The 27,721-nt window shown below is 37.7% G+C and overlaps 1 protein-coding gene across 2 annotated transcripts; it reads left to right on the top strand.

Moving 5' to 3' along the window:
• Window positions 1–27,516, top strand: LPIN1 (lipin 1). Of its 2 annotated transcripts, XM_010073258.1 has the most exons (16): window positions 1–195; window positions 1,727–1,822; window positions 3,398–3,732; window positions 4,148–4,267; window positions 5,600–5,707; window positions 9,792–9,921; window positions 11,861–12,167; window positions 13,670–13,763; window positions 14,987–15,174; window positions 16,076–16,169; window positions 17,550–17,619; window positions 20,425–20,517; window positions 21,899–21,972; window positions 23,973–24,117; window positions 25,671–25,819; window positions 27,426–27,516. In XM_010073258.1, exons 1-16 carry the CDS (start codon window positions 4–6, stop codon window positions 27,514–27,516), a joined length of 2,286 nt encoding a protein of 761 aa, XP_010071560.1. In that variant the 5' UTR covers window positions 1–3. The 2 variants fall into 2 exon arrangements, with proteins under 2 accessions (XP_010071560.1, XP_010071561.1); XM_010073259.1 differs by lacking the exon at window positions 5,600–5,707.
• The last annotated feature ends 205 nt before the right edge of the window (window positions 27,517–27,721 follow it).

Here is a 27,721-nt window from a genome sequence, read left to right on the forward strand (position 1 = left end):
ACCATGAATTACGTTGGACAGTTAGCAGGGCAAGTGTTTGTGACTGTGAAGGAGCTCTATAAGGGACTAAACCCAGCCACGTTGTCGGGATGTATAGATATAATTGTTGTACGTCAGCCAGATGGAAATCTTCAGTGTTCTCCTTTCCATGTACGCTTTGGGAAAATGGGAGTCCTACGTTCTAGGGAGAAAGTGGTAAGAAAATTGACAATTTTGATATGTTCTGTCCGTGAGGTGAAAATGGCATGAAAGTTACTGAATATTCTGTGGTATGCTAGTCAAGGTTTTCTTTAGATGCTCTTTGGGTGAAAATGGCATGAAAGTTACTGAATGTTCTGTGGTACGCTAGTCAAGGTTTTCTTTAGATGCTCTTTAAAAAATGCCCAAATTGAGGCTAGATTAAATTAAAATGGTTGTTACTGATTCTTTCATTTCAAAGCATAATTTTTAAGACATTGACTGTAGTAAAAACAAAACAAACCATGAAATTTGTAACATTTATTTTCAATAGAGCAAAATTTTCAATGTGCTGATTTGGGCTTATATTTCATTAGCGACTGTGTATTAAGACCCCTTTGTTCATTGCTAGTTACAAAAAGAAAGTTAATAATGAAGTAATATTTTCAGATAATGTTGAGGTTAATTGAAGCTGGAAAAAGCAGTGAGGACCTTTAGATAAATGTAACCAAGCTGAATGATTTGGCATATAATATCATATGTGAAGTTGCTGATGAGTGATGCATGACAGATTACTTTAGGAAATGATTTGTAACTACATATAGTCTTTGTTCTAATGTAGCTATAATTGTTCGGCAGAAAGATCCTAATGTCAGCATGAACATTGTTCAATTCTTACATGAATCAGAAAAGAATACCAATATTTAGGATGGGAAAAAGTTGAAAATGCCAATAGTATACTGTGTCCTGAAATATAGCGTAAATGTAGGCTTGTCCAAGTCTCCAAAAAAACGCCAATATTTAGGATGGAAAAAGTTGAAAATGTTACTGTGCCAATAGTATACTGTGTAGTGAAATATAACGTAGATGTAGGCTTGTCCAAGTCTCCAAAAAAACCCTACCAGTGAAAATGGAGTTGGTGGCAAGAACAGTTATAGGCAAAGAGAGAGATCCTCCTGAGAGGAAATGGAAATAGTTGTGGCTACGTAGTGATGAGATAAATGTGCGGAAGTGAGACAGGGGGGTTTAAAGTTAAAAGACAATTTTTCTTACTTGTGCTTTAATGAATTTGAAAGACAGGATATTGAGAATTTGCATGTGGAAGCATAATTAGGCTATGAATTAAAAGAACAAAAAGATTCGTGTGGTGAGTGAAGCATTCAGAATTACACTTAAAAAGATACAGGCCTTTATATAATGGCTGTAAACCTTCCTGAGTAGAGAGCAAAAAAGATTTGTGTGGTGCATGAAGCATTCAGAATTACATTTAAAAAGATACAGGCCTTTATATAATAATGGCTGTAAACCTTCCTGAGTAGAGGAGCAAGACAGCAATGAGCGGAATGAGTTATAAAAACATTCTGGCAATTGATGGCCTTCTGAAGGGGTAGGGGAAAACCAGAATAGTTCACTATTTTATGTTTATTGTAAGATTTCCTACACTTCCCTGGGAAGCATTTGCCCAGTGACAGTGGTAGGATAGCTGAACAGGAACTGTGTACCTAAAATAACTTTATTTTCATTTGTGAATATATTTATTTTCTTCCAGGTTGACATAGAAATTAATGGAGAGGCTGTAGATTTGCACATGAAACTAGGAGATAATGGAGAGGCCTTTTTTGTGCAGGAGATGGATAATGACCAGGTAGGAGTCAAAACTAATTTTAATTTGTTAAAAATGCAATGCCTGCTCTTCAGAGTCAGTTATGAATGTTAAGATTTTGTAAACATACCTTTGCTGATTTTATAGTTTTGAAAGTTTCTGGACAATTTTCTGCTATGGAAATTTAATACTATTTCGTTACTTTGGATTTTGCATTGCTGAGATTGAAAAAAATCTAAAGAAGGTAATCACATAACTAAAAAACAAATCAGAGTTTGTGTGTACACCAGAAGTAACATGCACATAGTTCACATGCTCTGAAGATGTGTGCTATGGAGGTTAATATGGACCTGTTTTTTGCAGAAATCTTTACTTTGAACATATGCACTCAGCAGACTACCAGTAAAAGTGTGCATGCCCTGTAAACATCTGCACACGCAGTAATTCTGGTACTCACCAAAGATCAAATCAGAGTTTGTGTGTACACCAGAAGTAACATGCACATAGTTCACATGCTCTGAAGATGTGTGCTATGGAGGTTAATATGGACCTGTTTTTTGCAGAAATCTTTACTTTGAACATATGCACTCAGCAGACTACCAGTAAAAGTGTGCATGCCCTGTAAACATCTGCACACGCAGTAATTCTGGTACTCACCAAAGATGTGATCTTGCACTTGTTGTTCATGTGGAATTATATTTAAATGAGAATGCCTTCTGTTGAGCTATGTGATTAAATACTAGTCTATATAAGTTATGGTTACGCTAGTTTTGAATAGCCCACATGTAATGTAACATTAAGAAAAGCTTTTTATAGGCACTTCTCTTCAGATATCCCCAATATTTTTTTGTCACTATCCAGGGCATGATGAGTTCTCAATTTTTATATTGAGAACGATACTACTAGTTTCAGGTGATTGCTATATGCGTGTGCGACATTCATCTCTATATATTTAAAACTTCTGATCTCTATATTTAGATCTTCTGTGTGGTCACAGTTATTTGGTGACTGAAAATTGCTAGAAATACTTCCATTAATGTCTAGAGATGTGTACGATTGAATAAGAGGATGTTTGTGTGACCTAGTTATAAACCACTGACCTTTCTAACTACTATCTGTCATCTGAATTGGATTTTACTAAATGTTCAGGTTGCAAATTAGGATTTTGTTTCTGCTCTGTATCTAGCATCGGGTGGATAGAGACTCATGCCATAAGCTGGCCAATGTTAGATGCTCAGAGTATCCTTTCTATTAAGAATATGGTTCTCCTTAAAGATGCAGCCATGAAACAATTTTCGTATGCTATAGGATCAAGAGTATGGTTCCTGGCTTGTTTAAGGAGATGCAGCTATGAAACAATTTTCGTATGCTATAGGATCATACTGAGCACCCAGATGTCTAATCTTTGTTACTTTTCTGGGGAGTAAAATGACTTAGATTTTAGCAGTTGTGTGTAGATTTTAGAACCAGATTTATCATGTTGCATGTTTTGCATTTTTTTTCTTTCTCAGGAGGTAATTCCTTATCATCTCTCCTGACTTAGATTTTAGCAATTGTGTGTAGATTTTAGAACCAGATTTATGATGTTGCATGTTTTGCATTTTTTTTCTGTCTCAGGAGGTAATTCCTTATCATCTCTCCACATCTCCCATTCTGTCTGAGGGAACTGCTTTAATGGAAGCTCAGCTGAAGAGGAACTCCATAGATAGGAGAAGAAGCCTGGACACAAGTGCATCCTTACAAGTACTGCCCCAACCCCACGGATCCCAGCCTTCTACGGAAGCATCTCTAGTCTGTAGCTCTGTGAAAAAAAGGAGGAAAAAGAGGAGGAAGTCTACCCATAAAATAGACAGCTTAAAAAGAGAAGACAATGGAGATACATCAGAAGATGAAGACGTGTTTCCTATAGAGATTAGCTCAGAGGAAGAAAAAGAACCACTGGAGAATTCAAGGTATCGCAGTGAACGTGAGATACATAATGGAAACTTAATGCTGGGTTAATGTTCCATTCCATACCTCCTAACAGTAATTTATACCTAAGTCAGTACATGTGTTTGATGAACATGATTCTTTAAGAAAAACCTTTAGGCTAGAAAGCTATTGAGACTGTTACTCACAAAAATAATGAAAATTACATCGAGAACATAATGTTACTAATAAAAATAATGAAAATTACATCGAGAACATAAGAACAATCCTCCATCATGCTGTGAACTAGAAGGTGTGAATCAGATAACATTTCTCTATCTCTTTTTAGTTCAGGTTATACTAATTCTTCTCTACAGTACATTTTTTTGTTATCTGGAGTATAAGACAGTTCAATAATCAAGTATGGTTTTCAAATGTCACATCTTTCCCTATACCTAGGATCCCTGTTCCAGATGTGTTAGTTGATGAAGTATCTGACATCAAGGCTCCTGCAGTTTCTACGTTTTCTCAGTCTGCATCTTACCCTCATTCAGATGGAGAATGGTCACCTATTCAAAGGTACTTTTTTCTGATAGTACAGTTCTAAGTGAACTTCCTTTAATTTCTTATATGCTAGTGCTGTATGAAGTCTTACTACAAATTTTGATATCAAACATGTTAGTTGATGAAGTATCTGACATCAAGGCTCCTGCAGTTTCTACGTTTTCTCAGTCTGCATCTTACCCTCATTCAGATGGAGAATGGTCACCTATTCAAAGGTACTTTTTTCTGATAGTACAGTTCTAAGTGAACTTCCTTTAATTTCTTATATGCTAGTGCTGTATGAAGTCTTACTACAAATTTTGATATCAAACATGTTCAGCGTCGACTACTAGATGAGTGCTTTCTTTATTTGAAATCAGGTACTGTAAAAAAACTTTAGGTTAACTTTTTCCTTGATTCAACAAATGCATGCATACAAATGCAGGTCCACAAATTCTGAAGAATATTTATATCTGTTAATGTCACTGTTTGCATATACATACTGCAGAGAGGATGAACACTTTGTGAAATCTGAATCTTTGCCTGGTGCACATACCTTATAAGGACTTCAGTGAACGCAAGTCTATAAATCTTCAGTACTTCAGGTGTAATCCTTTAAGAGCTTGCAAGATTGCAACTGAAGTATAAAAATAAGGTCCTTTTGTAAATGAATAAGAATATGGGCTTCTTATGTCCCTTTCAAAGCTAATCAGTTGAATTGCAGAGGTAGACAGACATGAAATATTATTTGAAAAAAATACATACAGTACTTTGCTTATTTTTTCCTGTATGTGTATTTGTGTTCATGTGTCTTTAATGACAAACCAGATTAGTTTGGACCTCCTTTTTTGTGTTTGTGGAACACTGTCAAAAAGGGGCAATTTTTTGCTTGATGTGCATGGCACTGTAATTCCAGTGAAGTCTGTGTGTGTGTCTGTGCACATGTGCCTCATCTTCCATGCAGACTATTGGAGTGGGGCAGTATTCACAAGACCTTATCCTAAGAAGTCTATTCTCAACAGACTGCCTCCGTAATTGAGGGACAGAGGAAGGGAGAGCATGGAAATGATTTCAGAGCCAGGGCTTATTTTGAATTGCATTCTGGAAGAAATGTTCAACACTGACTGTAGAGCTTAATGTGATTAGCTTCACCAGTCTGGTGACAGCCTGTGTCAATAACTTGCCCTTTGGGTGGCTTTTTGAACTGTAGGTTCTGTTTGCTGCTTGATTGCAGTATTCTGGATTTTGAAAGCTCTAGATGTAAATTCAGCATTCATGTAGCTAATGCACAAAGAGCTTAAGTTAATCAACACTTGTGAATAATGACACCCTGTTTTTCTTTCTACCAACATGCTGTGTGCTATCCAGTAAGCCTATAGATTGCACAGGGCAATCCTCTCTTCTCACTGTTCCAGCAGATGGAGGCCTATCTAGCTCTTGTCCTCAACAGTCTTCTCACTTTTCTCCTCCAGACAGGTAGAACAGTTGTGTCCTTCCTCTTTTCTGCACTGCTCGTTAATTCTTTTAACACATTAATACACTTCTAACACATTAATAGTATGTGAACTTTGTTGAACTTAAAACTGCATTTACTGCTAACCCAGTCACTTTGAAAGAAAGTGACACTGAAAACCACTACCTCTGCTTGCTTCTTTGTGGGCATTGACTGGAGGTAAGCTGCCGTCATGAATAATCTGTTGAGTGAGGGTGACTACTATAAAATCAGGCCAATGAAAACCTGGGTTAAAACTGGAGTTGATTAAGTTGGTAACAAAAAAAAGAAGAGCTTAGTTAGTGAAAACTTAGATTCCTCTGAAGATCGACATTTCCATGTGGCTTTTCACAGTCAGTCTATATTTTAATGACATTTTTATCCCATGGTTTTGCTAAGTTGTTTGCTTGTGTGTAGATTGCAAAAGTAAAAGCAAAATGAAGGCATCAGAGATTAAGTGAGCAATAAGGAGTGCAAAACTTGTGATGGGAGTAGCCCAGTACCAAAAGAGAACTTCTCTTTCTTGTTCCCTGCTTTGAGGGAGGGGACGAGTTTGTGTATTGGATTGCAGTGGTGGAACATCCTATAAAGTAGAGGTGACACAATAGATCAGGCATCTTGCCTAAGGTTTATGAGACCCAGACTTAAGCCTTTGCTGCAGTGTAGGATTCATCTGACTGTGGTCTCTTTTCTACAGAGCTAAAAATGGATACAGACACTTTTAATGATATATATGTACAGCTAAGGTACTGTAGTAACTTGTCTGAGTAAGGTCCTCTCTGTTTCTGCAACTATTTTCCTCTATGTGGAGTAGGAAACTATTATTATGGCCACCTCAAAGGAGGTTCAGAGGCTCTTAGCTGTTGTGGTGACACGTACTTCTTGTGCAGTGTTGACAGGATGGGTGGCTCTAGTTTGATCTGCGATATCTCGGCAATCTGTGTGAGGCAAGAGAATTTCATCTGGGCTGCATCACTGCCTAACGTAGGGACGGGGGAATTGCAAGGCATAGTTCAGCCCAAGACGAACGTCTTGGTGGTATAAGGAATAAAGAACCCATTTTGAGTCTGATCCATGGATGCATTTGCAGGATACTATTGCTGGTTTACAAATCCTATGCAATCTTGGTAGTCAGCCTTATTGACCACTAGTGCAAGTGTAACATTAATTCAGGATTTAATTTGATGTAACCGAGCTAGAAAAAAATTAAAGGAATGTGATTGTGAGCTTTATTGGCCTTCAGTCTCATTTTGCTTTGCTGGCAGCAGTATGAAGTGCATAGCAGCCAAAATAGTCCCAGTGTTGGTGAAGGAGACGGCATCTGGCATTACATATGGAAGCAGAACTATACAAACAGGAAGTATCCAAACAGGACTGTAGTAGCCATAATTGCCATCTGCATCCATAAACTACAGAGACTATTGTTGCTGTTCCAGAAGGATATTACTTGGAGAGAGTAGCTATTGAGTGTTAAACGACAGTATGGCATATGAAGAAAACAGTAAAGGTATTTCTCTGTAATGGAAAACCAGCTCTCACCAGAAGGCCGCCAACTCTGTATTAATATCTGTGGGTGGCATAGAAAATTCCGGCTTATTTTTCAGATGATATAAGGAGTGAGAATGCTTTAGTATACCTTTATACAAACAAAATAATTTACCCCGTTTGCCTTTTGGATGCATGTTTGCAGTCTGATTTGGTCTTGGGCCTTTTAAATTAAAGTGGCATTGCAATGGTAATTCCGGCCTATCCTGAGGTTGTATTAGCTTTTCTACACTAATCTATAAGGAGAAATCAACTGAAAAGAATTCTGAACATCTAACATTTTGTTACTAGCAAATCCGTATATTTTATTGTATAGAAAAGCAGTATTTATAGAGTGAGAATTAAGATGTCTCCATTGTGCACGTGTCAAAAGTTCAGTAGGCAGTGTGTATTTTGTGTACTTTCTTTTGGGAGAGTGGGTAATATTTTGGGGGTTAGATGCTCACACTGTTCCTAACTTACCATGGTTATATTTCTAGTTACATCTACTCTGAACCATAAGTCAGATGCGTGCATGGATCATCGGGCAGCCTTTTGCAGCAAGAGCCTTCTCAGGGCTATTTTAACATACGCACATACACAAGTGCCATGGCACTTGCATGTGTGTATCTGGGAATATACATCATGGTTCTTGGTGCTGAGTAACAGCCTGGACTTCTTCCCCAGTCAGTCGTGTGTACAAGGGAACTGTATTTTCAGGGAAAATAATGGAAAAGACAAGGTACCTGCCCCTGTCCCCTATCAGTGTTCTCACTGCAAAATGCAGAGGTTCTAGCCCAAACTGAAGCAATGCCTGCCTCAGGTTGTCTGGCTGGGTGAGTGAACCCAAGCTGAACATACCCCAAAGCCCAGACTGGAGATTTTTCTAAGTAAGCAGTAGCTATTTTCAAGGTTAAAATGTGTGTAGTGCACAGATGAACTCCTGGAGTGACAACACTTCCTTAAATCTAGATGTTTGGGGCTTAAAGCATCAGTAGAAGCATTATTGCCTGCTGAGATTTTCTGAAGCAGCTGGGCTTCTGATTTCCAAGGTGTCAGTGGGCCCTGGATGCATGGAAGATACTGTAAATCCTGCAAACTTCTCAGTGGGAGATGTAGAAGTTGCTGAAAATCCCACCAGGCATTTCTTGAATCCTTAGAGCTTGACAATACTTCTGAAATAATATTTTATTGATTCCTTCATCTGTCAAATGGTAGGTTATACCCAAAGGACTAATAGAAGTTTGAAATTCTTAGAACCAAAAAAGATGCTCCACAATATTGTTTATAAATTTTACAGCTTAATTAGATAACATAATTATCTATAGCTAAAAAGTCACAGAGTCCATATTCAAAGTATATCTTACTGCAACATAGATGAAAACAAGCAATAAAGTAGATAAGTAGATTGCTGTTTTTTCAGATGTAGAATTCACTGATTTTTAAAAGCTGCTTCATGTTAGTGTGAAGCAATTATTTACCTGTAACCAATGAATTCCCTACCAGCTAGCTCTACAAAACTGCTTTCCATTGGAAGAACAAAACTGGTTTGGGCATTCAGTTTATCCAGAACAATGTAAAGAATAAATCAAACATAAAGAATTTATAGTAAAAACAGGAAGCCTTTTGTTTTTGAGAGTGAAGGTAGCTCACTTTGGACCTTTGATTTAGGAATGTTGTGGATTCTTTTGTTGCTTGAGTTTTTAAATCAGGATTGCATGAGTATACCACAGACATTCTGTGGCTCAGACAAAAAATAATGGGCTTTGTTCATGGGCTTCTGGGTGAAATTCTATGACTTGCATTGCACAGAAAGGCAGAACAGATAATCAGAATTTTTCTTTTTGTCCTTTAAATCAGTGAATCATTATTAATGGCTGACTTTACTGCATTAAAATATGCTTCAAACTGATAATTTACTATTAATTATTAAATATTTTATACTCAGTAGTCAGCAAAACAGACAGTTAAATATTTTTGCACTGGAAGGGCTCAAATTCTTTGTTTGGCTCTGCTGCTGGTTTTCTTATAAACATGCATCCAAGGGTAGAACTGAACAAGTTAGTGGAAGGAAGTAACTGACTGGATTCCTTAGACTAATTTATTACTTACTCAGGATAAAGCGTCTTGTTGATGCAAATGAGTCATTTCTGCACTTCACATCCATTATAACAATACTAATCATCTATTCATCCACTTCTGCTGGTACCATACCTGTTCTTTTCTCCACACAGAAATCCAAAAATCCTCCTGAAATGTGCAGGTCCAGTGCTCTTGTTCCATCTCTTTGAGCTTCTCAAATACTGCTTCTGTGATGGCACTTAATTAAAAATGGATGAGACCTCTGAATGCTAGTCTGAGAGGATCCCAAACTGTTTAAACTGTTTTTCCATGCTTTCAATTGGCTGATAATTACTTAGATTTATCAATGTTTTGGGTTGGTGGGTATCAGTTTGGGAAGTGTGTAGTTCATTGTGGTTACTTTTTTTTGGTAGTATTTTTGTAATAAGTAGTGTTTCTGTTTGTTTGTTTGTTTTTATTCAGTCCATCAGGTTCACGCCCTCCTACTCCTATAAGTGACTCAGAATTAGTCAGTAAACCTACAGACAGAAGTGGACTGAAGAATAATCCCCACATGCACTGGGCCTGGGGAGAGCTACCCCAGGCTGCAAAGGTATCCAACGTAATTTTTTAAATTCCTGATAGCATCTGTTGTGCTTTAATGGGGAAAATGTGCTTATTTTATTGCAGACTGCTGAAGAGGGAATGGATTTCGTGTTTACATAAAATTACAACGTTTATGTAAGAGTATTGCATCTGGCTCGTTAGGAGGTACAGGAGAGTGCCTTGTGCCATGGATGTTCTCAACACCGAGGATACACAATAGAATATGAGGAAATACCCAAGACCTATTCTTGCAAAAGTTAGAAGCTTAAATAACATACAAAGTAAAACTCAATGTCCTTTGGTAAATCATTGACATTCATAAATGGTCTTAGGTGGAAATTAGGTGTTAGCAGTGTGATTCACAAAAATTAAAATCTGTTGCCTGAGTAATAAGCATCCAGAAACACCTGCAGTTCTGTATCTCTGCACGCCCAGCCATGCTGTTCTGTTGGCTGAACTGGCTGGCTTGGTGCCTGTCTCCTGCCTGAAGCCATTTGGCCCAGTTTGATGGCAGGGTCTGTAGGGTGCCACCAGCATTGTCTCCTGTGCTGCACAGTGGCCAGGTGCAGCTGAGCACTCTGCAGGTCCACCAGGTGCTGGCCACCTCCTTATGGTAGCTGTGGACTCAGAGTGTTTGTACGGGAAAGGGGAAACTTAGGGATTACGCCTGCCTCAGGGTGTGAGAAATAAAGATCATGTTCCAGTGGCATACTGCAGCTGTGGTGGCAGGGACGGTGCAGGGTTTGGCCTCTTCTGGTGAAGGTTGGCTTCTCTGAAGAAAGGACTGCAAGAGTGATGGGGTCAGGAACAGTATAAAGAAACAAAATTCCTGCTTTGCAGGACAGGGAAGTCATTATCCTCCTCAGAAAGAAGACTTCCGTGTTCTTGTGGTGGCACCAGAATTGTAATGGCACTATTATAATTTATCTTTAATTCACTGTTGGTAGCTAGTGACAAAAACAGGGATGGGAATCCAGAATTCTTAATTCCTTCAGAAGAGCTCTGGCTTCTTCTTTAGTAGGCCAAAGATGAGCTGTCCCATCACTTCTACATTATTCTTCTCCTCATGTATATTACAAGAAAATTGGGAGCTATTTTCTGTACACAGAGAACTGATTTAAGTACACAGGTCCAGGCAGGAGTTTCCAGTTGGCATTTTCAGTCTAGATTTAGGGTTTCCTCTTAGTAGATTTGGGTGTTTCATTTTTATCCTAGTCACACAGCCTGGTGTGTATTGCAAATCTTCTTCCTGGAGGCTTTTCCTTCTGCAGTCCCTGTCTATGTCCCTAGCCAAGCTGTTCAGAGTTGAGCTAACCATACCTGAACTGGCAGTTATGCTTTGGATGCTGTTGATCTTCGTGTAAGTTTGTTTGCTGTGATGTGAAGGTTATAGCAGCTATACAGCTGCTGCTGTAGGTGTTCAGCTCCCCTCTGTAAGAATACCTCGTGGCCCGCACTCAGAGAATATCTAGAATTGCTCCTACAAAGTGATTTCAAATCTAAATGTGGGGTATTGATGAGTGACAATGTACACTTGCCCTGGTCCCTGAGAACATCGTGGTTGTATAAGGACTCCAGTTTGCGCTCCCTTCTTATGTTTGTTGGGGTTACCTTCTGAAGAAAAGCTAGGATTTGCACAGGAGGAGAGGGGAGCAGGGTGGGAGCTGTGATGTGCTCCCAGGCAGGTGAATGGGAAATGAAGACTGTAGAGCACATTGCAGAACAAATCTTTCCTGGCCCCAAGATACAGATGAATTTTGTGCAAGCAAATGCACAGCAGAGGGGTCTTTTGTACACTAACTAGTGGTAGCTTTGTGCTGTAGTTGGTTACCTTGAGAATCTGATCTCGCTGGAGTGAACAGAACAGGTTAAACTCTGTATGTTGCATTTTTTAAGAGCTTTTCTTTGTAGCAATATGTTTTGTTTTTTTTTTTTTCTCTTCATAGGCCAGTTCTCTTGTCAAAGCAAAGGAACCCAGTGTGGTGGATGTAAATCCTTCTGAAAGTACTCACTTTCGGGTCATCCAGAGTTCTACAGAGGAGTTTAACGCTGTGCCTCCTCTGCCTGACCTTGGACAAGCAGATGCAGCAGCTGCTGATGAAAGTGAGCCCTTACCACCTGAGACAAGTAAGCCAGAGGTAGAGTCTCCAGGAGCAGCTGTACCACTGTTGCCTGCCAATGAAGAAATAAAACAAGCTGCAGCTTGCTCAGCCCAACCAGCTGGCAAGACAGATTCCCCTTCCAGAAAGAAAGGTAAAGCTGTTGGTTCTGCACTTTTATATGTATGACTTTGTCTTTAAATTTAATGGTGATAAAGCACCTCATTGTCATATAAATTAATCTGTGCCCTGAAGGCACTTTCAGATCTGGAAAAGAATAAGCTTTGGAAAGAACCTTCAGAACCTGAGCTACGCAGCAGACTGTTCACAGGAGCTATGTAGTAAGATAGAAGATTTTCCTTGGTCTGAGATTTTTGTCAGCTCTGTGCGTGTGAGCAAGACTGCAAAACTTGCTCCAAATTCATTCATACTTGACAGACTCAGAAATTTCACTTTTTGATGCAAGCACACTGTAGATCTGCTGGTTCACTTACTCTGACTACTTTCTGAGTTGTTACGTGTTGCTGGTAATTGTGGAACCTCTCTGTCCTGGTACAAAGTTGTAGTCTGTCTTTTGTACAAGCAACAGATTTACCATAAAATAAGGCGCTTTTGTTTCACATGAGCAATTTCAGTTCTGTGTGGTGTGCATCCTGTCCTGAATTTGTAAAATACAACTTGATCTTCTTTTCTGCTTCTTAATTTCTGGGCTCTATATCCATGGTATTTTATAACTGTTAAAATCTTCACATTAAATTTATTTGCTTATAAATGTTATGTTTTAGAGCTCTGATTATTCTGTAATTACGTAAGCCCTATATAAGCCCAGTTTGTGCAGCTGCTTTTTAATTAGTAAACATCCAAGTTTCTTAGCCACTTCCCCATGCATTCCACTGTCTTTGAAGACAAAAGTGACAGTGTTACTCTGTTTACTCTTCAATCTTTACATAACTTTTTTTCTGATTGCTTTTCTGATGTTGAAAATCAGGACAGTGAGGAGTTGTGGGTTTTAGAGTGAATTCCAAATTAGGTTTTGGCCTTGCAGCAGTTACTCATCTAGAAGTACCAGCAAAAATAGGACAGCAATGACTCTGTGTGTTAGTACTAGTGAAAGACCTAGGAGGATTGTCTTGTCCCCTGCAGTGATGCATGTGCACACCCAACACATCACCTGTATGTGCTAAAAAGTGAGTTGTCTCCATAACAAGCCAGTTACAGTCTGTTAGCAACTATAGTGTAGTCTGTCATGTTATTTCTTTTACAAGGGGATATTGAAGATTAGTTCTCAGAGATTAAATGCTTTGGTTGCCTTATTGTGACAATATTGTGAAATACTCAGAAAGTTTTCCTTTTGCTGTTTTCCTACAATGACCACTGTGTTCTGATTCCCAGTGGTTTTATCTGGGATAGGGGGCTTTCAGCATATCTCAAAACTAGTCCTCTGCTGTCCCATTTTGTGTATTCAAAGTCTGAACAATGTATATAAGCAGTTTGTTTTGAAATTTTTGTCAGTACCATTTTATACAAATACAGTTCACAAACTGTTATGACTTGTCTGGTTTCTCAATATTAAAATGAACAGTTAAACAGTAATAGTTCTGTCTTGTTACTCAGAAAATATTCATTAAGAGTGTTGATTTGTGCCATCTCTTACAGACAAACGAAGCCGGCATCTTGGTGCTGATGGTGTCTATTTAGATGACCTCACTGACATGGATCCAGAAGTTGCTGCACTTTATTTCCCCAAGAAGTATAAGTCTATTGCTTATGTTTTTACTATTTAAAGAGCTCTTGTCACCTTCCAGATTTAGATCAAACTCTTCATTGCCAACCAGATAAAACCTCTTTTTCAGAGTACAAGCAGAGGTGAAGGCAGAAGGAAAATAAAACTCTGTAGAGAGGAATATTAGAGCTTTTAGAAGGCTCTGCGTTTGGGCCTGAAATGTGTGCTTGAAACTGATTTTCTGTTTTGGTCAATTAAGCACCATATATTGATCGTGGATTGTTATGTAATGTACACTGATGTTTGTGAGTGTTAGTTACATGTCCTGGGAGAGCAATTGGCCTTGGGATATATTTATCCCCATGTCCTTGCTTATTACTGGGAAGAACATATCTTACTGTTAACAGTATTAATACAAAATTATTGCTCTAATGTTGTTCTGCTATGAGTGATCATCTATAAATATGAATGTCAGGAAGTAATTTTTGTATGACACATGAGAGGCTTATTTATGAAAATCCTACACCCTGAAAATAAAATTTCCAACTTGTTCCGATTTTTATTAGAGCCTCTTAGAACATTTATAGTCCTCTTTCTACATCATCTTCCATTCTAGTCATTTGACTAAAGTCATTGAGCAACAACTGAAGTAACTTGCATATTTTATTTTTCTTTCTTGCTTGCTTAAACTCAACTGTTGTAATATTAGCATTTCAATAAAAGAGAGAAAGATTTTAAATGGGTATAATTATTTATTGTTTCTTAACATTTTAATCCTAGTAGTTTATGTGTAGAGTATTTTATTTATTTATATAGACAACATAAATACACAGACATACACATCCTTTGTTTTGGGTTTTGCTCTCAGTTTATTATGAATTCAAGAGTAAACTAGTATATTAGTTCTTGTTCCTGTGTGGGAATGTTGCTACTAGTATAAACTCTGCTTATTGTAGTGTTACTTTGTCTACTAAGATTGTACAGTTTATTGTCTTATTTTTCCTATCTCTTGTAAATAAATGAAGCTGTAATTATACCTGCCTAGTTTAGGCAAGTAAGTAGAAGCAGTCTAATATTTGAGGGTACATGAGTCCTATACTACTGTATTTAAGTTTTATCGCAAAAACAAGCAAATTTCTTATTTTTTTTCTTTTTTGCTACATAAGTGTCAGATGTAAACAGTACTTGTTGAAGAGAGAGAATTTGGGAATGAATACATGAAGACTGAAATCCTGATTTTTCTTTTCCAGTGGGGATACTGTCCAAAGCAAAAACACGAATGACACGGGGCCTTGGTCCACCAGCCAGTCTCCGCAGTCTGTTGGGAGCTCAGGTGTTGACAGTGGAGTTGAAAGCACCTCAGATGGAATTCGAGATTTGCCCTCCATTGCCATTTCTCTCTGTGGAGGCCTTACTGACAACAAAGAAATAACCAAAGGTACAGAATGACTTTGTGAATTACAGGCAAGTGCTGTCAGCCAAGTTTAGCATCCTCGACCGAGGAAGCAGTGCCCTCCTGTGGCTGTACTCAAGATTGTCTTGAGAAGATTTTTATTTCCTGGTAGTACTAGGTTTTGTATCACAGGGAGAGTTGGAAACTTGAACCTGAGTTCCTACTCTACCTCTTGTGTGACTTTTAGAAAAATCATTTGCGATGCTCTATGCCTTAAACTTCCAGCTGCATAATGTGAGGATAAATGTGTTAAGACTTGCACTTCCTGCAGTAATACGGCATTGTAGAATTGTATGAGCCTGATGCTACACCGACTCCTCTTCAGAAGTTAGTTATTAAAACATTTCAAATATACTGTGATTTACTGACTTTGTATTGTTATCTGAATCAGTTTTAAATTAAGCAGATTTTATGAAAGGAGTCACAGCCAATGGAAAGGATATTTATTCATAGGCACTTTCATTTTGCTGTAGCCCTTACAAGTGATTGTTAAGTTTCTGGCTGGGGGTTTACATATCTGTTGAGCCCATCAGATCCTGCTCCTAACTTGGACAGGGATCAGTGAAAGGCATGACAAAGTATTTTCTTGCCTTGCTTAGAAGCCAGACTTTCCTCCCTCACAGTTCCATCCCTGAACTTTCACTAGATTGTATTTTGAAAAGGAAAGACACCCACCCAGCAGCTGACAAAGAAACCCTCAACATCTTCCGAGGCTGAAAGTCTCTGAACATCTTAGGTCCGTATTACTGCGGATCTAGTAATGAAGGGCTGACCCTGAATGTCAAACCTATGTGTCTGAGAGATGCCAAGAGGCTTAGGTTGACCCATCCCAGGCATCTATAAATGCATGCTTTACATATGTGGTTTTTTTTTTACCCCCCCACAGAAGAATTCCTAGCACATGCAGTAACATATCAGCAATTTGTGGACAATCCTGCTATCATTGATGACCCTAACCTTGTGGTTAAGATTGGAAATAAGTAAGTATATTTCAGGAAAAAAATAATTTACTGTTGTAACAAAAACACTTCTGTGGCAATTCAATGTGTTAGATCAGTTTAAGTGTACCTGGAAAATAAGTTTTGAATGTTCATAGCTTAGATTCATCCAGAAAGAGTCAACTCTCTAGTGAATTCAGGCTCTTCTAGTTTCCTCCTTTAAATTGAAAGTAAAAAGCAGTTTTAGATGACCTGTTACAGCTAAGTGACACAATTGGAATTTCAAGAAGCTGGTCTTAAATGCTAATAGTGTTCACACTCAATTGGAAGAGTAAAAATGAAATAGGATGAGAACTTGCTGAGGCTTGCCGTGAGACAGTTTGAATAATTAATATTTACAGGGATATGGCAGTCTGCTTGCAAACACTCTGTACACAGCAGGTTGTCTGTATATACTGTATATTTGCCTAATATGTCTCTATGGAGGCATTGCTTTTTAAGACTTGTCAAACTTCATCCACTGAGTATGAGACTTCTATTTCTGCAAGGCTAAGACATTTTCATATGTTTGTATTGCTGGTAGTTATGCAGCACAATGGTCTATGCCAGCTGCAGCTTTTTGGAGGGTGTTTTAACTTGAGAGCTCCTCACACCTGGCATACAATGTTAGAGAGTAGAGGAGAGATCCTGGCATTGCGCTGTGCTTAGAGGTTAGGCTACCCTTAGTCATAGACATCACTCATACAAATCTGACATGTCTGGTGCATCTTTATGTGATAGCTTGTATTGTGTATGGTACAGCCTCATACCTGACCCTCTCTGTGGTCTGAGGTGAGTTACTTATTGCTTCCTTGCCATAGTTCTCCAAATTTGATGGCCATGTTTACCTGGCTACTGATATGTATGGAAAAGAGGAGTACTTAGTGAGGATCTTACTGTCACATTCTCTGGATGTCAGTGAGCTTCAGCTTCCCTAGACAGATAGATTACAATACTGTATTTGTCCTGTTTGTAACAAGCGTTGACCCATGTTCAGCACATAATAGCAAAAGCTTGACAACCTACAGACTACGGCCCTAACTTTTGTGTAGGTCCTTGATGGAAAAATAGTAAAAGCAGCTTGTTAAAAATGTAGCTCATGCTGTGATAATGAGGTACAGTAAGGGTGTGAGGAATGTACGACAAATGCTATTTCTAATTAAAGATTTAGCTTCTTTTGCATATCTTGAAAAGTATATGCCGTAAATACCTTTGAACATTCTGTGGAATAAGGTGGGTCTGCTATTACTGGTGCAGGCCAGAGTTTGACCTGTGCTAAAGAGGCTTCCTGGCTTTGACTTGCCGGATAATAAATACTAGGTAAATTGTGAATTGGAACCTTGGGATTACAGAATGCAGTAATTATCTCTCTTGCATGCCCAGGTACTACAACTGGACGACAGCTGGTCCCCTTCTGCTGGCAATGCAGGCATTCCAGAAACCTTTGCCAAAGGTGAGATTGAACATGAAGGTTGGTCAGAGGAGAAGTTGTGACTTTTGGCCATTTATTAAGGCAGAGGAGAGGGCTGTTGTACAAAAGAATCTGCACATCAGTAATATCTATCCACACGTAGCCATCTAGCTTATGCTAAGGGCTAAATAAGCGGGACGGAATTTGGTCTGTGAATACTATTTATTTGCTAGGGTAAGATTATTACAAATACTTTGAAGGAGGAAAAACTTCATGTTTTCCTTCATTAATATGGATTGTAAACATAAATGATACTGGCTCATGTTAGTGTTTGCTGTACCTGAGTACTTGGTGACTGCTTTCCAATTTATCTGTATGCAGCATGTATTAACAAATAAAAGTAGAGGCTAGGAATTATAGCCTTAGGGAATAAGCTTTAACTACTAGATAAGGAAGGCCTGTGGCTTGCTGGTTTTCTATTTCTCAGTTGGTTGTTCATAAGCAACCCAGGTGTGTAGTGGCAGATAGCTATGACAATTTAACAGCTATATACGGGCTTATATTAAATGCGTTGATGAACTTAGTCCGATTCCATGTTGTGACCTGGTGCCACATAGATGCTCAGGACAGAAATACTGTAAATGGATATAAATAAGTAGTATCACAATTGTCACTAATTTGTATCCTGGTTAGCCATGGATTTAATAAATTCTGGAACATGACTTTCCTTCTGCCAATTGCAGCACTTCACATGTCTTTGGGTTTAATCCGTGTGAATTGAAATGCTATCTCTATTGCCGTGAACTTGGAATAAAAATTCATTCAATGCCCAGAATACTCTCTATCACTATGTTCTTTCTGTTGTAGTACCACATTACCTGTATATGCAGTCGTGGGTAGCTGCACTGTAGCATCCTAATGTAAAGTAAATTGATCCTATAAGTCCTAAACACCTGGTAAACCTGGCTTGAATTTCAAGGATGTCATAGAGCCAGATGTTTTGAGCTTTACTGCAAATATTCTAGTAATAATCAAAGGTGAGATTCATCCCATTGGACTCAAATGCCTACAGAAGGTGTATAGTTATCCTACTTGGTATTTGTTGGGCACTTTCACAGAGCAATTCAGACCAAATAGGTGCCTATTGGGTCTTCAGTGGCAATAAAGATAATGCAAGGTCACTACATTTTTAATTAAACACTTTGATGTGTGAGCCAGATGCTTTGGGTTTTGCCTAGGATGGGTAAATGGAAAGAACTGATACGAAATATTTTTGCCATTAAGTTAAGGGAAATGACAATTCTTTCAATAGCATTATGGTTCTGCTGTTATTCATGTAGGTTATCAGTTAAGAAAAGTCTTCTGTGAGTGTGAAATTCAGTGTGTTCTTTTTTTTTAATGGTTAGCTTATATTCTGAATGCTGATAACTTTGTAGACAGTGCGATTTTAATTTAGTGGAGAAGCCAGTGTATATAGTTGGAACAGTCTGTACGATTGGGAAGGTTTACTTAGCTGAACTGTGCCTTTTAAACTAAAAGTACCTATTTATACTACCAGGCATCCTACTGGCTTTCTTAATGACTTAGAGTTTTGATTTGCTGTAATAATGGAACTAAGGAATTGAAATACGAAGGCACTTTATCAAAACAGGTTTTATGAAGTAATTGAAAACTGGAGTTTTTGCAAAAGAATCACTTATGTTCTGCAACATACACTTAAATGCATGTCTAATTGTAAGCATGTGAGTTATCTCACTAGAAGTCAATAGGACGTCTCCTTGAAGTTGTCTGTATGTTTGAGAACCTCCTTAAATTATAGCCATTGTTCTCAACATTGGCATGCCATTCTCGGTAGCTCCATCTGCTCCTTGTTTTTCTTGTTTTTGTTTAAAAAGTTCTCAACTTATTTGCTCAACTTTATTGCTCTGTCATTTTTCTTTTTTCCTATACAATATAGTGAAGAGAACCTATGGAAGAACTGAGAAAAGGCATGCATGAGCTGAACTCAGCCTTCCCTCTTAACTGCTAAGAGTTCTTGGAATAATTTAATTTTGTTTGAATCGCTAATCAACGTCACAGTTTTATTTTGGTGACTGCTTACAGTGGAGGCTATAATCTTGGAAAGCCAGTGGCTAAGCTGTTTTAGGACATATGAAACACTGTGGCCACCTTTTGCCCTTTTCATGTTTTTTGAGTGGAAAAAGTTCAGCTCTCCTTGTTACAATACATAAGGGTCCAGTCATTATGGGTATTCAAACTTTTCTCTGCTGAGGTCTAGTATGTATAAGCAAGGAAAAGTAGCCTGTGTTTAACAAAAACAGTTCTAACATTGTCAGTCAAATTCATAGCATCATACCAAACTCATAAAAGCTAGTAACTTTGCTTTTTTTCCAAACTGGCACTTAAATACGAACTTTGTAGTTATTCTGAAATGAGAATAACCATCTTGCATGTGGGGTTGTTACTCTTTTGCATGAGAGCTCATTCAAGAAGTGATTTTTTTCTTTTTTAGATATTATTTGTACTAAGTATCAATTTATAAACAGCAGGTTCTCCATTCTAGGCATTATACTAATATCTACTTATGCTTTTTTTCTTCTTTGATTTTTATCTCTTTTTCATTTTCCTTTTAACAATACCATAAGTATTCATGCTTAAGTTACTTCAGAGCAGCTCTGGACACCATTAGATTTTGCTTTAGTAGAATTTATGGTCCACAGACAGTATGTTTACTTTTATTCTCTTTATTATCAGTTAAAATTGTGTATTTGGCACTTTCTTTCATTTACATATATCAGGTTGTCCTTTGTTTTGGGTTTTTTTTATGTTACCATCCATTTATCACAGGCCACTGTGGAATCTATAATGAGGGACAAGATGCCCAAAAAAGGTGGAAGGTGGTGGTTTTCATGGCGAGGAAGGAACAGTACTATTAAAGAGGTAAGTTTAAGAAGCAAGCAGAGTTTCCTTCTGGGTGCAGTGGGAATGCAGGGTACCCCTATATTCATCCTTCAGAACTTTACTTCTGAGAATAACTCAATATTCAATTTGACTGAGGCTATGCACATTAAAATATGTTTAAACACGGTCTAAAGTCTGACTTCTTTTGACTTCAGAAGTCTTTGAATCAGATCCTACCTGAAACATTTGCCCGCAGTGTTTTAGTTCTCCATTTATTTTCATTACACAAATGTGAAGCAGTGTTATCTAATAGATTAAATCTGTGTTTGGGAACCTAGAATCAAAGAGCTTTGCCACGAATTTAATATTGTTGTGCAGATTACCTTTCTGCAGCTTTCTTTTGATAGTTGAAGAACAGACCTATTTGAGTAGTGTGAGCTGTAAAATTTATCAAAACTGCAGATGGAAAACTGACGATATACTAAAGTCTTTTTGGATTTCTTTTCTGAGCATTAAAAGTCTGTGGTAACAGTCTTAAAGCTATGGATGAATATTAAAGAACAATGAAAAAAGCAAAATTTTGTATGAAATATTGATCTCCTGTCTAGACATATTTAATCTTTAAAGTTGGCTAATAAAACTGCTTCATATTAATTTATACTATTGAAGCATTAGTACTTGAAGGGAGAAAATGACTTCTAATACATTTTTATGGTTGTGCCTCAGTCGATGAACTTTTTTAGCCTTTCATGAAATAACCATTGTACTGATCTGTGGATGTGGGCTTCAGAGTGCAAGATTTTAGTTTTTACAGTTTGAGGACTTTAGAATTTCTCTCTGAGTGGAAGTATTTGGTTATCTCTTGAGCTGTGGCAGCTGTAAATAGATAAGGAGAGGTATTATTATTGTTTGCATGTCTCATGAAATCATTCATATTTAAAAATCTTGTGGGATTAAATTGATAGAGCAGTTTGTCTCTGTCTAGAGCTTTTACTCAAGGTAAAAGAAATTTGGAAGTTTTACTGGATTAAGGATTTTAATGACTCTATGAAAGGTAATTGTATTTTTATTTTACTTCTCCAGAGTCATACTTTGCTTTTTAAAGTGAAATCTAGGTATTTGAGGTGCATGAACTGAGTAGTTACGCAACTGATCCCAGAACTTCAGCAGTGCTAGATGTGAAATCTGGTATTTCTGTGCTTCTTCCATGCAAAACTAAATATTAATTCTTATTCTGAGTTTTATATTTACAATTTTTAGTTCTTTGTGCAGCCTTTATTCTTCAAGAAAACCATGAAGTTTTACTTTGCCTACAGGCAAAGGAAACAAACATGCTGTTGGTTTTTACCAAGTCAGTGCAAGATGTAATTTGATTTTCAAATATTTTTCTAAAAACATTCTCATACTTGTATTTTTACAGGAAACAAAGCCAGAGCAAGGTATGAGTGGGGGTGGACTTACAGAAGACTCTTCACAGATGAGTATGGCAAACAGGTACCCCCAAAATTGTCTGTGCCTGAAATGAGCAGGAGATACTATTTAAAAATGAAAGCAAGCTACCTCTTGTATCTGAACAAAGAAATACTGTGTCAGTGAAATATGTTTAATTTGTTGTTCATTGCCCCAGATAAGTGCAGATAGGAAGGCTCTACCCATGGCAGGGTTGTAGACCTTGCGAGTGCACTCTGGCCTCTCTGTGGTTAGTCTGGCAGCTCTGCGACACACATTCCAGCCCTTTGAAAACAAACAATAATTGGAGCAGTTCTCCAAAGCTATATGTGTTTCCCTGGAATTTTCAAGGGAACATCATAGATGACTCCATGCTGTTGTTAGATCCCAGTTGCTAAAATTTCTGATTTACTTATATTTGTGGTCTGACAATTTAAGTGGGTCCTGCGTGTTTTAGGACTTTCGAGAGGTTTTTTCACAGGCAAAAGTCGTGGTTTTCTATTACTTCTTTCAAGGGTTGCGGAAGTCTCTTCTTTCTTCTGCTCCAAACCAATTGTACTGCATGGCCAGAATTTCTCCTTCAGAAAGGTTCTACAAGGTCAACTTTAACTTGCTTTGGAGGGATGAGTTAGCCAGGGATGGCTCTCCTACCTTGCCCTTTTGCTGGACATGCAGATTTTGTTGTAAAGACAGCCCATCTTTGTGCTGTCTGCACTTCGAGCTGAAAAGGGCCAGATTCCTGCGTGCTTTATGCTCATTAAGTTCAGTTCAAGGATCACCTTTATGAAACAGAAGGAGATTAGTTGTCATTCTTTCTGGAGGTCTGCAGTTGCAGTCCAAGCCAATGTACTGGAAGGAGGATTCTTCATTCTGTAGGAATCCAGCTGTTACCTCAGTTGCCCCTCTGAGTTTGTGAGAGCCACAGAATAAATCGGAAAGGCTGAGTTTCCTTCTAGGGATGACAAGTGACAGGCCTGTTGTTTCTTACATGGCTGTTTAAAGATAAGCTTTAAAGTGGGATTAAGACTTCAAGCAGACTAGCTTCTGTAATTGACATTCTTTCTTTAAATTTTAACTGACCTTAGATATCTGTCATTAAGAATTTATTGCTTGCAAGCAAAAATGAGACAACTGGGGTGTTGAGTAAAGCTTTTGAGATCTGATGTTACAAAGGATGAGATGGGCTTTTAAGTGTTGCTAGTCATAACATGCGGTACCTTGATATTGAGTCAAGGCTTCCTAACATCAAACAACATCAGATGTGATCAAAATAAGAGCCCAAATGCTGAGGATATTTTACCTTCCACCTAAGGTGATAGATTTATTTACTGTAGGAGAACTTTCTCTCTGAAGAAAAATATCCTGAACAATAATCTGAAAAAATGGTTGCAGCAGAAAAAAAAAAAGAAATTATACTGATGTGTATTTAAACAGAATTGTGTAAAGGAGCTCAGGTTTTATGACTTTTCATCATCATATCCTGAATGGGGTAATCCTGCAAATCCTGTAAAACAATAATCCAATGATCTAAATTTGCTCATTGACAGAGGAGGAGTCACTTTATATAATAAAAATTCCATCACCTCGATTTTTTTTATTAATTGCTAAATTCTTTGGGGGGAGGAGAAGGGGACAAAGGGGAGAAGAGAAAGCCAGCATAGCAAAAACCTCCTTCATCATGTGAGGACTGGGGAATTTTTGTAGCTACAGCATCTAATGGGTATTATTTTTTACCACTATGAGACTTTTGAGTCAATATGGCACGTTAAGTTACATCCATTAAATTTAAGTAATGAAAACTAGCGTATAAACAAGTGAATGGCTAGAACAATCCAAGTATAAATAATGGGGTACCTGCGTGAATGAAAATTCAGCACTTCATTGATATATTTAAAGCCATGATGTGAACGACCTCCTGTGAGACAGTACTTAGGAGCAGAGAATCAATGACTTATTTGGTGACTCACTGTTAATGCATTTTTAATGGATACTGAGATGCATTTGCTGACATGATAGCATCATTTTCTGTGTGTGCAATGTTTCAGAATAAAAGATGAATCTTCTTCAAGCGATGAAGACCCAAGAGCTGCCAAACAAAACCTCGGGTCATTACAAACCAACTCAAGTCATCTCTCATTATTGTCTGGAATCAGTTACAAAAAAACGCTTCGACTCACTTCTGACCAGCTTGTGAGTTAATTTTACATCCTTGTCCTGAAATGTCATTTCTAATACCACATGAACAATACTTTTATTCAGGCTTGCAAATCTTAATTAGCTCTTCTTGCGTTTAATTCTCTCTGTTACTATATTTTCAAGAAAAATATTTTCCCTTCACTTTTCAGTATTAATCATGAATGTTGTACCTTGCAGACAGTGCTGGCGTTCAGAGAAAAATGTCAAAATTAAATTTCAAAGTATGTATTTGTCACCTGAATAAGCGTACTGGAGCCATGTCCTTTTTGTATTATGTATAATGTGTGTATGTTAACCCACAGGCCTCTCTTGTTTCTTTTTTTTCCTCCTCTCCTTTCCTTTCTCCTCGTTCATAGGCAGAGAGTCACATTTTACATAAATGCAGTTTTCTGTTAGTAACTTCTGAAAGAGCTGCTTGTGAATTTACTATGAGGCCGGGCTATAAATTTCTTGGGAGCCAATTCTTTTCCTCTGTGACAGAGGTGTTTTGACTAATGGTGACAAAACTGTTACAGCTTTGTGTTCTGCATGTTCTAATTTGACCTAGAAAAATAGGCTGCTTTAGGGAAATACTTTTTGTCATCTTATCTACAGTCAATTAATTTTCTGAAGGAAACCCACACAAGGTGTACAGCATTAAACAGTCCATCACTCACTGCCTGAATAATTTGTAAAAAATATAAAATTTTCCCCAAGAAACAGATAGGATATGTTGGTAATTTTCTATAGCAAAAAGAAAGCAAGGATTACACAAATATATTGATACTTTTCAGATTCAGAAGCCTCACAGAAACTAGCTGAAGCCAAAACTATTTTTAGATTGGTTTCTTGATGAAACAATGGGTGAGACTCATCAGTTACCCACCAATTGTTCTGCATTCCCACCTCCTTTTCACTTTTTAACTCATTGAAAAATTGCAGTGAAATATAACTAAGAAAAAGAGACACTTAAAGTATTGAACTCCTGCAGGTTTTGTGAAAATGGTTAGGTCCAGAAATAGAATCAAATCAGTAGTCACTTTCCAAGCGTGTCACTAAGTGACATAAGGAGTCTGGGAGAGAAAGGCAGGGAAGTGGGAGAGTTGAGGAGATTTGGTGGAGACTGAAGGTAATAGGTCATATGATATGGGAAGTGGGTTATTATAGGAAAGAGATGTAATACCATAGAACACAAATCTGCATATAAACACTCTTAATTAGAGTTCCTGGAACTCCTTGTTACCCACATTTCTCTCTGCATACGTGTCTGTATCTCAGAATGGATAACCCCCACAGATAGTCCCTATTCCATAATTTGTTATTGTTTATGTGACCTTTTTGGGATTTTTTTTTTTCGTATCCCTGACTGTGAAACAGAATTTTTTTTAGTTTGTGGTGTTCTCCTCTGTAAATCAATGCCTAACCTCTGCTATCGTTAGACAATAACTCTGCTGAAAGCAATAAGATTCAGTGTGACCAAGGCAATGATCATCTGTTGCTTTATGTTTGCACTTGTGTCCATTTCACGTGCTCAGTTTGTTGATTATCTTGCTGATAATGTCTTGCAGAAAAGCTTAAAGCTCAAGAATGGCCCCAATGACGTGACCTTTAGTGTTACAACACAGTATCAAGGCCCCTGCCGCTGTGAAGGCACTATTTACCTGTGGAATTGGGACGATAAAGTTATTATTTCTGACATTGATGGAACAATCACACGGTGGGTTCATGAACAAGGAGAGCCTTTATCTGCAAGGACAAGTTGACCTTGCAACTAAAGGAAAAGTAGTTAATAGGGAATTTGGAGTCACAAAGTCATCATATTCAAGTGTTCTGGGGGATACGGAGGGGTGTGTGTGTGGGGGGTTTATTATTTGTCTTTCAAACAATTCAAGAATCATTAGCTGAATTCTTGATTTCATAAAGACACATGCTATATGTACCCATTATTTGTCACCTACTGGTGTTTCACGATAGTATTTACAGTAGTATTGGAGGACTTTCTGCAAAGCCGTAACCTTTTTGTTGCATCACACTTATGAAGTACACTAGCTACGTTAAAATGAAGAAACTCGTGAATTCTGTTTTAAAAGGTATTACTGGGGCATTCCAGTGAGAGGCATTATTATTTAGAAGACAAGACCCCAAAATCAATGTCAGAATTAGAATTTGATGGAAAGTTTCAGTTTAGTACTTCAGTTAAACCCCACAATTTTGGAGTGGCCAAATCAATTAACTCATATTTATTTATTTATTTATTTAATACTGGGTAAAACAATTGTGTGTGGAACAGGGAAACACAAAAAAATAAGCATTTTCTTTTGACCTTTTAAAATGAAATGCTTAGATTTGTTTCAAAATCAATTTCTTTCCGAATCAAACTGGGGTATATCTAATTAGAAAAAAGAACAAGGAAAAATAATTTCCAAGAGCAATCTGAGACGAATTAAGATACTTGATTTAAACTGAAACTCTTTTCTTCCTTGTGATTTATCCATTGAAGGGCAGACTTTTTTTTGGTGCCAACATAAATTACTATTCCTTCCCTTGCTTTGTTTTCTTAAGCTTTGATAAAGTGAATGAAATCTACTCTTTTCTCTGCTGTTGAACTGACCAGAGAGTTACTAAATCACTTCACCATATAATGCCGTTGCAAATCCATCCTAAGCCACTGCCCAATGTTTTCTGTCTAATATGCAAGATATTCAGGGTGTAGATTCTTGCTGTGTATCTGTATAATGCTTAGTGAAGTGAGGTGGTCATTTGTTTGGATTTCTAGATGTTGTTACAGTGTAAATAATTTTTTCTCGTGTAAAGCAGGAAATACATTAAAACCAGTATAACTATTTCATAATACTTTATATACGACCAACTGCCAGCTTTATGTGGAGAAGCTAGTTTGAAGTTAGATAGAATGTAACTTATCTCATGGTTGCAATTTCCCATGAACTTCCCTTATGGATGGATTTGATTTATTTAGAAAACATTTAATGTAAACCTCAAAGTATACTTAGTACTGGCCAGCCTACTATAAACGTCTGATTGTCAGCCTATAAGGTGTAACTTCCACATTACCTATGGGTCATGAGCTTAGACAAGTCCTGGGGCACAAGAGTAATTAAAACAACATGGCCAAGGATGGCCATATCAGTCTGTCTCAAAAAGAATGGGAATAAAATAATCCTCTTCTGATCACACTCAGTACCTTACAGAAATCCTTATTTTCCTTCACTGCTAGCCAAATAAGTTAGTGGGGTTTGTGTGAGCCTCAACTGTTACTAGAAGTGTTGTTTTCAGTTCAGTTGTATTGTTTTTCCTTTATTCAGGTCGGATACTTTAGGTCATATTTTGCCGACTCTTGGCAAAGACTGGACACACCAAGGGATTGCAAAGTTGTACCATAAAGTGAGCCAGTGAGTATTCAGTAAATCTGTTATGCATCTGTGGCTTGTTTGTGTTTATTCATTTGCACATAAAGATTAAAGTTTCTCTAGGCTTCTCTTAACCTATAAGGGTAACAATTTCATCAATATCTTACTTCAGTGATGCTTACACAGTGTAAACATCTACTGTATGATATTCAGAGCAAAACCTGCTTTGTGATATGGAAAACAAAAGCCCC

Source organism: Pterocles gutturalis, unplaced genomic scaffold (genome assembly GCF_000699245.1).
Source record: "Pterocles gutturalis isolate BGI_N339 unplaced genomic scaffold, ASM69924v1 scaffold9587, whole genome shotgun sequence".
Lineage (NCBI taxonomy): Eukaryota > Metazoa > Chordata > Aves > Pterocliformes > Pteroclidae > Pterocles > Pterocles gutturalis.

Excerpts from the sequence above, each read along its gene's own strand:
- LPIN1 (XM_010073258.1), top strand. The coding sequence starts at position 4 with ATGAATTACGTTGGACAGTTAGCAGGGCAAGTGTTTGTGACTGTGAAG. Across the intron at positions 15,175-16,075 it reads CAACAAAGAAATAACCAAAG|AAGAATTCCTAGCACATGCA; the intron begins GTACAGAATGAC and ends ACCCCCCCACAG. Across the intron at positions 16,170-17,549 it reads GTGGTTAAGATTGGAAATAA|GTACTACAACTGGACGACAG; the intron begins GTAAGTATATTT and ends TTGCATGCCCAG.